We start from the raw sequence: 11873 nt of genomic DNA, 5'->3' as shown, positions 1-11873 counted from the left end.
CCTGTTTTGTTTTTTCATCACCTCATCACAATCATTCCTTAATCTATTTCATATCCAAGTCAGGTACATTCAGCTCTTTTAATTACAGCCGTGTTGACACACAAGCACACCGTGACGCACGTCACCCTCCTCTGCTGTCACCTAACCGCAGAGCCCTTCTTTTTTTCCACGTGACAATCAGCAGCACTCATCACACCTACTGTAGCTGCCCTACAAAGACGCCCCAGAAAAATGTCCTTGCAGGAAGGGAAAAAAATAGCAAATCGAATAAATAAATAAATAAATAAACAAACACAAGAGGAGGAGGAGGAGGAGGGAGGGGGCTGGGGGGGGGGGGGTGGCTGTGTGTGTAAGAGATGGAGTGCTTCTTACCCAGGACGCCGACGCGGTAGTTGAGAGTGATCACGATGACGTTCCCGTAGCTGGCCAGAACGCTGCCATCGATCATGTTGCCCGTCCCCTCCATGTAGGATCCCCCGTGGATGTAGACCATCACGGGCTTGGCCCCGGTGTCTCGGATGTCTGCAAGAGCGGCCATCGTTAACACATTCACTTTTCGTTTTTGTTATCTATCTTTAAACTCGTTTCTTTTGACCCTACCCGACTCCGCCACCGCACCGCATGGGTGGTTGAGTGGGAGTCAGCTCGGAAACAAAGCGCATAGAGAATAACGGAACACGGGGGTGGTGGTGAAAAACAGCACGGACACAGACGGACGGACGGACGGACAGACAGACAGACAGACACTTTTGCAGACACCTCCCAGATACCAGTGGTGAACAGGTTGCAGCGGAAATGAGGCTGAGTTTGCCTTCATCATCGACCTATTTTTTCCTTTTTTTGCTCCCTTCCTTCTGAAAGAACCAATTAGTTCACTCATCAGTTTGAGAAACAGCGAGTTGCAATCTATTACAATAATTGCCTCTATCGCTCATCGGAAAAATGTGTGCGTGTGAGAGAGTGCATTATTTACCTCATCTAAACCAAACTATTAGGTTTCAATTTGGGCTTGGTGTTGTCTCTGAAAGAGGCCTGACCGTTTCCCCAACAGACACATAAACACACTGCTGGCCATTAGGGAGAAAGGAGATAATGATACTCTGACACAAATGTTAACCAGGGAGAAAGCTGATCCGCCTTGACGGGGCTAGTGGTAATGCACCTAATTACAATACGTTACTACGAGCCTGCTCTTAACACAGGCCTCTTTCCGTCCTCCAGTTTTTCCATACTCCATATTTATAATTCCTTTTTGCGTGGTCCTGCTTGGCACAGCTGTTAGTTAGATTTGTGTGCCTAGCGGTTATTGGCAAAATGGCATTTATAAGGGATGCACCGATATCACATTTTTACTGCCAATAATGTCCAACGAGTACTTAACTTTAACTACGGTCGGATGCCGAGCACTACTCTGACCCATTACTTTTATGGAACAGTATAGGTTCAGGCCTTGGTTGTTTGGGGTCATTAGTGTTGACAGTGCAGGCATTTTTCTCTTTTATAGACTCCTAGGATAACTTCTTCATTCCAACATCTGACGTGTTTTATGGAAGCATATATGTAGCAAAATTCAAATGGCAATGCAATTTGGAATTCCATTATGCATTTGACAATGCATTATGCAATTTTATAATGTAATTTGTAAATACGTTATTCAAATTGTATTTTAAAATGCAAAGTGACAATGCAATCCTCAATTAAATTTGCAAAAGTTCTAACAATACAAATAGAATAACATTTTGTCAAATTCTTTGAGTTCCTTTATACAAATTGAAAAGCTATAGCGTCCCCGTGATTGCAATCCACTTCGCCACGCTCCGTGTGTTGCGATATTCAAATGACATTTCAATCCGCAAAACGGAATCCAAAGAGGAATCCAAAGAGGAATCCAAAAAGTCAATATGCAAAGTGGCAAACGTATCAGCCAATCAGCGTCTGGGCGGGAACTACGTCACTTGCTCGTAATTTCCTTGTTCACTTCTAGTTCGTATGTGTCAGGTCCATGGTCACCAATGGTGATTATTGATACGCTCCGAAGTTTGGCCGATGATGTGGAGAACAATCGTGTTGAAGACACAGATGCAGTAGATAGAGTGCGTGTTCTGGGAGATAGGATAGACGACTTATCCTCACGGGTACGTTTTGACGCCAGTGTGGTAAACACAAAGATTTCCAAAGTGCTACAGGCACTGGGTGCGAAACATAGGGTCGGGAGACCCACCGTCTCCACCCACTCCTCACCTACAAAGCTCTCCACAACCTAGCCCCCAGTTACCTCTGCGACCTCCTCCAAGAATACACTCCCTCCCGCTCCCTCCGCTCAACCTCTGCTGGACTACTATGTATCCCCACATCACGACTCACTACAATGGGTGCCCGGTCATTCAGCTGTTCAGCACCCAGGCTCTGGAACTCCCTCCCCCCACACATAAAACAGTCTGACACAATAGAGTGGCTGGTGGCTGATACGTTTGCCACTTTGCATATTGACTTTTTGGATTCCTCTTTGGATTCCTCTTTGGATTCCGTTTTGGATTCCGTTTTGCGGATTGAAATGTCATTTGAATATCGCAACACACGGAGCGTGGCGAAGTGGATTGCAATCACGGGGACGCTATAGCTTTTCAATTTGAATAAAGGAACTCAAAGAATTTGACAAAATGTTATTGTATTTTTATTGTTATAACTTTTGCAAATTTAATTGAGGATTGCATTGTCACTTTGCATTTTAAAATACACTTTGAATAACGTATTTACAAATTACATTATGAAATTGCATAATGCATTGTCAATTGCATAACGTAATTACTTATTGAATTGCAAATTGCAAATTGCATTGCCATTTGAATTTTGCTACATATATGCTTCCATAGTGTTTGGCACCAGGAACGTCTTTGGATTCAGTCGCGGTGCGTTAACCCATTCATGAAAAGATCTCAGACACTGGGGATATATCAGTGCATTCCCAGTGTCGGTTTGTTGAAACCCTAGGTAAGAGCATGACACTTAGTTGCCGCAACAGACCATAGCCAGAAGAGTCAGTTCCTAAGCAGGGCAAAGGAAAAAAAAAGAGAAAAAAAAGGTGCCTTTGTAAGGAATAGATCCAGTAAAATACTGACGGATGGGAGCAAAGACGAATATAACTCTCTCTCATTCTCAATTCTGCTGCCTCTACCTCTGCTTCTCACCCTTTTCTCCCTCACTTTTTGCCTTCACGCACTCCGTCATTCGTCATTCACTTCCTCACCCCCTGCCTCAATCACCCACTCGCTCACTCTTTCCAGCGCTCTCCCTCTCTCGCTCTCCCTCTATCATAAGCCTCCAGACTAGACTTTGAAAGAGAGGAAAATTGAGAGACAGTAGAAAATGGAGGAGAGGGAGATGGAGAAACAGAACCAGAGGGACAGAGATAGAGGGAGCGAACCAACAACAAAAAAAAGTCTAGGTAGGAAAAGGAGAGTGAGGAGAGAAAATAAGAGAGAAATAAAGCAAATCACACAAGAGGCTCTGACTCAAAATGTGGGTATTGTATTCCGGTTGCTATAGCGATGGAGCGCCTGCATTTTAAAATCCTCTAGAACAGCTAATCACGGACACCATCCTGCATAGCCTAATCTGCATCCATCTGCAGGCAGAACTCGTACCCCCACTCTGCATTAGCATAGCTGACGGTGAAGACTACTTTAATGAATTTCATTTTAAGACAAAGGACCTCCCTATACCTCCTAAAGCACACTCGGCTCTCTCTGGGATACAAGCAGCTGTCCTGCTTCGTTGTTGTTTCAAGCAATGCCCCTGTCTGATGTGTATGTGCCCATGGATGTTTGAATGTATGTGTTTTTGGTTTTATTTATGGCTGGTTTTATCTCGCTGGTATCTGAGAGGGTTATATGGCGGACATGATTTATAACTGTCCTTTCTCGCGCCACACACTTATCTCACACAGGATAAGTGGGGATGCATGTGATGAAAAAAGCATGAGAGGTAGCCAGGTAGAGAGTGAGTGTGTGTGTGTGTGTGTGTGTGTGTGTGTGTGTGTGTGTGTGTGTGTGTGTGTGTGTGTGTGTGTGTGTGTGTGTGTGTGTGTGTGTGTGTGTGTGTGTGTGTGTGTGTGTGTGTGTGTGTGTGTGTGTGTATGTGTGTGAGAGAGAGCGAGAGAGAGAGAAGGAAAGCGTGAGAGAGGAGTAGAGAGGCATAGAACCACAGCACAGAGGCATCCTGCCGCATAAGCCTACACATGGCACTCAAACAAATGGGCCATGGGCACAGGAAAAAAAAACATGGCAAAGAGAGGAAAAAGGAATAGGAGGGAGAAATAAGAAAAGAGATTAGTCATGTCAGTGTTATCAGCCACCTCTTTTGTTGATTCACATCATGTTTCCATGACAACAGTCACCTCCCGCCGGGGAGTGGAACGCGGCACGCTGAAGCCGCACTGCTTATAATCTAATCATTGCCTCTATATGATTTTGGATGTGTCACAGAGAGATGATGTACAGCATTTGTTAGCGAGGTTTAGCCAGGGTCGCGTGGGCGACGCTTATCACCTCGGCTGTTTACCGCTGCAGAATAACAGGCCATTATTTTAGGGATAGCTTTTTCTTATACACCTTCTGCTTGGACACATCCAGTTCTGGGCCACCTCGTCGCCCCGGCCTCACAGCTAATGATGGCACAAGCCTCGCCCCACCGGTCGGATATAAACTTTATGTAGGTTGCTTAGCTGCACGGATGACTAAGGGGGGGGCTCCATTTAGAGTCTGTCCCTCGTTCACGGGCTCCTCTCGGAGGCAAACACATCATCGCATTGAAACCCACATTTACAGCAATCACAAAAGTAGTATCCAACATGGAGCACAGAGGTGCGTGCTGGAAAAGAAAAACAAGAAATACATTGATTATGGGCACATACCAATACATCCGTAGTAGAACTCCATGCATATAAGATCAAACTGAAGAAAAGAAAATGAAGCACAAAATAACAAAGAAGAAGAAAAAAAGTACATTGGCCTCATATCACAAATCAAAGAGAAATCCAAACAAAACAGAAGATAAACATGATTTAAAACCTACATGGTCGATGGCACGAGATGGAAACATTTTGAAGAGTTGTGAAGGACAAAACAAAGCATTGCATCATGCGCTCAAGGAATTCAATTATCTCAGATGATACACCATCTCCGGCATACCGGCAAATGACACGCAACTGTTGCTTTGCGCAGAATAAATAGAAAAATTGACAACGGCAAAAAGCTAAACAAAATAAATATAAAAAGCGTTTGTGTGGTCCTGAAGTCATCCACGCTGAATGGACGGTTCTGTCAAGGCCTCCGCACCACGCAGCTCAAGTGTAGACCGCACACCCAGGCGTCATTGCCTCCTGTTATTCGCACAACAGCCCTATTTACTCATACCGAGCAATTTAAATTGATCAGCTGAACCAAAACGTGTCCCGAATGGCCAGGTGCAGATGGGATGAATAGACCCCACAGCGGGGAAAAAACATTTGCTCCAGTGCGCAACGGATCGCACCTCAGCTCTGCCGTTGGTGCGCGAGTGCTCATTGATTGACATGGGAGCGAAATGAGAGTGGATGAGCTTCATGCTAGCGCTCTACGCCGCTTTAGCTTTGGTGTGTGGGGGCCTTAAGGGTGGTGGCAGGGCTCCATCGCAGAGCATCACGCTACACACAGGCAGATCAGAGGGGCCCCCGGGGGCCCCGGCCCACTTCCATGGGTCCGCAGAGTGGCTGAGGGTTGATTGGAGAGTCAGTGGGGGGGGGGTGAGGTCAAGAACAGGCCTGGAGCCTCGAGTGCCTCCACACTTAGTGACACGCAGCAGGGGAGGGAGGGAGGGAGGGAGAGAGGGAGAAGGGGAGGGAAGGAGAGAGAGGGAGGGAGAAGGGGAGGGAGGGAGGGAGGGAGGGAGAAGGAGAAGGGGAGGGAGGGTGAGAGAGGGAGGGAGAAGGGGAGGGAGAAGGGGAGAGGGGAGGGAGGGAAAGGGGAGGGAAGGAGGGAGGAAGGGAGGGAGGGAGAGAGGGAGGTAGACGTGGACGAAAGGCGGGAGAGAGACAGCAGGGGAGGGAGGGAGAAAGAGAGGGAGGTATAAAAGGAAGGTAGGAGAGAGGGGAAAATCAGGGAGGGAGGGAGGCAGAGGGGTGGGAGGGGAAGGTGACGGAGAGGGAGCGAAGGGGAGTGAAGGGATACAGCAGTGAGGGAAGAGGGGAGGGAGGTAGGGAGAGGGGAAGAGAGGGAAGCGAGCAGGGGAGGGTGGGGGGGGACAGAGGGGGCGCGCTCTGGGTCATGTCTTCCCTACCTCTCCCTTTCCATTATTCTTTTATTTTTTCTTATTCTACCACTCTTGTCCTCTGGAACTCTTCTCTCCCCTCTCTGCTTTCCTCTCGCGCGCTCGCACTCCTCACTCAACCCCACCGAGAGTACATGGTCATAAATCTGCCATTAGCCCCCCCCCCCCCCCACACACACACACACACACACACATTTATGAGGTAGGGGGAGGTTGATCGCGCTCCTCCAGAGGGGGCCGGGACAACGGCAAAGTGGAGAGTTGTCTACAACATCCATCGCGGTTGTCAGGGGCGATCAGCGATGGGTCCGAGGTGGTGGTGAGGGTGGAGCCGGTGACAGTGTCCTTATGTAGCAAGACATGACATGCATGCGCCCCACTGTATCGCCCCCGTGTCAGCCCCGATCTTCACACTCCGCTCCTGACATGTCTGTTACCGTCACCGTGCCGACACTGGAGACCGCAAACTGTATTGTTCCCCCCCGTGGGTGTCCCCGACGCTGGAACTGGGTGGGGGAGCGGGTGGATGAAACCCCAAAAGACTGCCGCATGGCACTTAAGTCCTTAATTATGACATGTCTTCTGCTTCTTTTCCGAATGAAAGGCACGTCCACACACATAACTTAACAGTGCGTGCGCTGAAAGCAATTCTATATTTTATACTACATTTATGTTTGGTAGAGAGGGAATCTTGGAATAGAGGGAATAGAAGGAATAGAGGGAATAGAAGGAAAAGGAATAGAAAATAACCACAATTCTATTTTAGACTAAAAGGAAGACCCCTGCCTTGGGCTGGCCCTCTGCCCCCCTCCTTTCACACAGATACACACAGACACACAGACACACACCTTACCAAAAGGTGTTGCCAGGCTGCTGCTATTTTGAGGCTGATCCTCGGAGCTTGCACACACACGCACACACACCACGTGAGTGATGGAGCAGGTAGCAGGAAAGCATCTTATAGCAGAGCTGTTTTAACAATGCCAAATGTCACAGTGCAGCTTACAACACTTGACATTTATGGAAAAATTGAAGGATGTCTTGTGTAAAGAAAATTTGACCATGTCAGCTGGTCTGGGTAGAGGTGCATGATGTGTGTGTCTGCATGTGAGTATTTGTTTGTGTGTGTGTGTGTGTGTGTGTGTGTGTGTGTGTGTGTGTGTGTGTGTGTGTGTGTGTGTGTGTGTGTGTGTGTGTGTGTGTGTGTGTGGATATTTGTGCCTTCTCCGTGGATCTTGACAGCTCTCCAGTAAATGCAATGCGAGGAATGACCTTTTTGTAAAAGTGACATCTTGCTCCCTGGTCGGTGAGTTTGTGCATTAAATGTGTTGTTGGTTACACTGCAGACGTTCGCTTTGATCTTTACTCTGAAGCTGCGCTGCTTTTTCCCGAAAGGACAGAGCCGCGTGTATACGTGAGAAAGGGAGATAAGGGGATGAAAAAAAAAAAGGGATTGAGAGAGATAGAGAGAGGGGGCGAGCGAGAGAGCCAGAAGATGAAGGAGAAAGGGAAGGTGAAGTAGATAGATGCGGAGATAGATAAAGGCGGAAAGGGAAAATCTAAAAAGCAGACAGTGAGAGGAGCCTTCAAGGCTATTAGTCAAATCCCCAAGAGCCATGTTGGATCCAGATGAGAGGAGTTTGGGGGCGCCGGGGGGCCGTCATCCTTCTGAAGACCCACAGACAGTTGTTTTGCCTCTCAGGGAAAGACCTTTAGTCCTGCGTTTCTGCAGCTGCTGCTGTCGCTGGAGCGAACTGCAAGGGCAGGTACGCCATTCGCTGCATGCAAAGGTTGGAGTCTCATACACACACACACACACACACACACACACACACACACACACACACACACACACAAACACAAACACACACACATAGAAACCCACGTCACGTAGGGACTCACACACACTCACATGCACCGCTCCGTGCATGCAAAGGTTGGAGTCTCACCAATACACACACACACCTACACCCGTGTGAAATTGTGAATTACTTCCTCTTATTTCGCTTTTCATTGCCTTAACTTTTCAAAGGAATTGGGTTTCGCCGTGGCAATTATGCTCCGTCACTAAGTGAAGAGTAAAGGTAGAGAAAAAAAGCAAGACAGCAAGAGGATATAGCTGAATGTGCCGCAGTCTTCTGAAGGGGCCAAACGATGCCCTTGTGGACCAACCATTATCCGCAATGCTTATCTTGGAAAGAATCGGAGCAGCGGCGTTCTAACCATCTCTGCATAAAATGGGCTTCAAGGACCATGATTTCTCATCGCCGCCACATCAGAGAGAATGGGATAATGGTGGGGGGAGGGAGGAGGGCAAAGCGACGCAGTGTGTGTGAATCTTCCACATTGTCGATTTATGGCTCCGCAGGCAGCCCCCGCGCTGAGCTGCGGACTGGAGTTGAACGGGGATCCGGTCGGGGCCAGTGCAGTGGAATTAATGGTAATACCCGGGCAGGTGGAGCTCAGCTCTGCTCCCTGGCAAAAAGACACGAATGGGAGCTTCAAGTGGGGCGGGGGCCGGGGGAATTAGTGTGAAATTTTTCTGTGTGTGTCTTCTCTCTAGTGCACCGACCGTGTGTAACCGTGTGTTTGTGTGTGTGTGTGTGTGTGTGTGTGTGTGTCTTTGAGAGTGGCGATGTTCACACGTGATACCGTGTGGATGAATGTGCGCGCGAGCCGCTGAGAATTATTTTAGCATGTTTGCACGCTCGGCTGATTAAATGGATACGGGTGAATATCCACACACACATGCACATTTCGCACACACACACACACACACACACACAAATTCGCACAGCTGGGGACTGTTCCTCGTGATTAGAACTGGAGCTCAGTACACAAGTGACTGACACACGCACGCACTCCCACACCCCCAGCCCAACCGACCCCCACCCTCCGCTCAAACCACAACACACGCACACACACACACACACACACACACACACACACACACACACACATGCACGCACTATCTATCTCTCATCTGTGGAAGGGGGTCGAGGCAGCTAAGTCACGAGACATGTGGGAGGATGTGGGTGGGTGAGGGGGGGTCGTGGCACCCCCTGCAAGAGAGGGACGACGCTACAGCCAACACACAAACACGCGCACAAACACACACACACACAGCAGTGCATCATTCCCCATCCGCTCGTTCCACCTGACAGATTCAGCCGAGCCACCTGTATTTACATGCGGGCCTTTATCTAAGTGCCTTTATCTAACAGCAGCAGGTATGGAGGAGGATTCAAAATTGAAGGTTTTGATTGTGCTGCCGGTGGAAAATCACTGCAACCCGGGTTCCACGCTAACGAAATTCTCCACCGTATTGAATCGGCGGTTGAATTAGAATGCACTTCAGGGGATGGGAGCCGGGAGAGAGCGCTGGGATGGGGGGGAGCCTGCACAGCGCTCTTGTCCGGTCGGGGGCTGACTGACAGCAGCGAGACCAAATTACAGAGCTGGGAGAGGCAGCGGAGACGCACACCATGAAGACACAGAGGGAGGGCCGTAACAAGGTAGCCGGCCAGCCTGATGTAGGGTGGACACGGAGAGGGGGTATTAGCCTTGGTGAGACAGACTGCCAACGGAAACAGCACGGTAATACAGGGATGAACGGTCTGAGAGATGGTGGTGGAAGGAGAGGAGGGTGGTGGAAGGGGCGGTGGTGCTGCTGATGGGTTGGCAGACAGACAGAGACAGCCCAGACACGACAGCTACTGTCCAGACGGGAGGAGGAAATGTGAACGAGAGGGGAATGGAAAGGAGACGCATATGAGCGAATACATTTGGCTTTCCATTTTATCCGTTTTAAAATATTACGTTTCAGTTTCAGGAGATGCGATGATGGGCCGTTTTCCCATCGACATAGAGTGCTTATTTTTCGGTCTGGTTGTCTTGTATTTATCACTTACTGTCCGTTGGACTCAATCCTACGACGTGGCATTGCACCTTCACCCGGTGTAGTAGTTATTAGAGATCACCATAATTCGACGTAGCATCCTGTTGCTTCCCTGTACTGTATCCACCATCCAATGGACATAAGATAACAAAACAACCATTGACATGTGGAGGGGTGGAACACAGATTTCTTTCCTGGGCCAGGACATCTCAATGAAGACACATTCACCAGAACAATGGGGAATATCTGGCTGGTGTTTTGGGGGGGGGGGGGGGGGGTTCAGGATTGATGGCCAACTCTGTCACACATGCATTAGCTCCAGTGTTGTGGAGCAATTCGTCTGGGACCGCATTGTGGTGCCACGGTGATGCTCAGTAAATAGCATTAGTTAAGCTCGGTAAAGAATAGACATGTCACATTTTCACTGAGGCCCGGTATTGCACAACAGCTCAGAGAGCAAGCCGCTGTGTGTGCATGCAAAGACTTGCCAGACAAAGGGATTGACACTTGTCAGCGATTTTGAATGGTATTAGGGCTACACACACGGCAGCGCCACATGACGCTTGAGGGATGTGGAGAAAAAAGAAACTTCTGACGCTACTCCCCTCTCTCTGCCTCTCTCGTTCTCCCTTTCCGCCCTCGCACACTCAAACAAGCATGCACACACACACGCACATATACAGGCATGCACCAAACACACACACACACACACACACACACACCCACACACACACACACATGCCGCACACGCACAGCCACACACGCACTACAATCAAGGCGTCGACAATTTGGCTTTGGTTGCAACAGCTTGCCCTGGGCTTGAATGAAGAAACACCTGCACGTCAAAGCGGTGCCATGGCAACGCTTCTAATTCCACTGCGAAGGCCGGCGTGAGCCCTGCTCCTATTTTAGAACAGATAAACCCCAACGGGCAGAGGAGCAGAAGCCTCACTGCAGGCCATTAACCACCCCTGACACGCACGTCTCAAAAAAAACACCACAAAGTAATAAATGCATTAATGAATGCACTAATGAGAACATATGCAAATGCTGACTCCCAAACACAAGGCGACATGGCAGCCTGGGCGCGGGCAGTCTGTTTTTGGTGTTCCTTATCTCTCTGACGTCGATACGCATCCCGCTGCCCTATAGATGCACTACGGCCCCCGTGCGTTCTGTGCACGCTACGCCGAGTCCTCAAATACGGCCCCGTGGTCCAATCCACGACTGCAGCGTGCGTCAATAGCTCCACCTGAGATATTTCCCTCCACTGTCTGACTTCTGATACCCTGCGGTGTCAGTAGCTGGAAGAAGCAGGCGACGATATGCAGGGCTTGGTTTTGATTCAGGGGTTTGGGGAGAGGGGGAGGAACAGGGGGGGGGGGGGGGGGGGGGACTTAAGCCGTTTCTGTTGCGGCAAGAGAATCGTCTCTCATTCTAATCTCGGCACAGATCCAACCTGAGCCTAGAATATCCAAGATAAATATGGAAAGTGAACAATGTGATTGCTGAGCAGCAACTTGCGTTTTTTTACCCTCTCTCCCTCACTCTCTTTCTGTCTCTCTCTCTCATTCGGTCCTTTAATCCTCTCCAGCAGCACTCGTGAACCCAGGCTCCTCATATAAATCTAATGGCAGACCCAGCGAATGGTCTGATATTACACTGCTGC

The 11873-nt window shown here is 49.0% G+C and overlaps 1 protein-coding gene across 10 annotated transcripts in view; it reads right to left on the bottom strand.

Annotated features, from left to right (window-relative positions):
- The window catches only part of nlgn3a (neuroligin 3a), a 107314-nt gene that overhangs the window by 85547 nt on the left and 9894 nt on the right, over positions 1 to 11873 (bottom strand). For 8 of the 10 annotated variants that reach the window (XM_056601020.1, XM_056601017.1, XM_056601016.1 and 5 more), the window contains one exon: positions 373 to 522. In XM_056601020.1, coding sequence (XP_056456995.1) covers positions 373 to 522 — 150 coding nt within the window. The remainder of the gene's footprint in view (positions 1 to 372; positions 523 to 11873) is intronic. The other 2 variants (XM_056601024.1, XM_056601018.1) reach the window with 2 other exon arrangements.

Source organism: Gadus chalcogrammus, chromosome 10 (assembly GCF_026213295.1).
Source record: "Gadus chalcogrammus isolate NIFS_2021 chromosome 10, NIFS_Gcha_1.0, whole genome shotgun sequence".
In the NCBI taxonomy this organism is placed as follows: Eukaryota; Metazoa; Chordata; class Actinopteri; order Gadiformes; family Gadidae; genus Gadus; species Gadus chalcogrammus.
The sequence above is the reverse complement of the archived record's forward strand: the minus strand, read 5'-3'. Positions and strand labels throughout refer to the sequence as shown.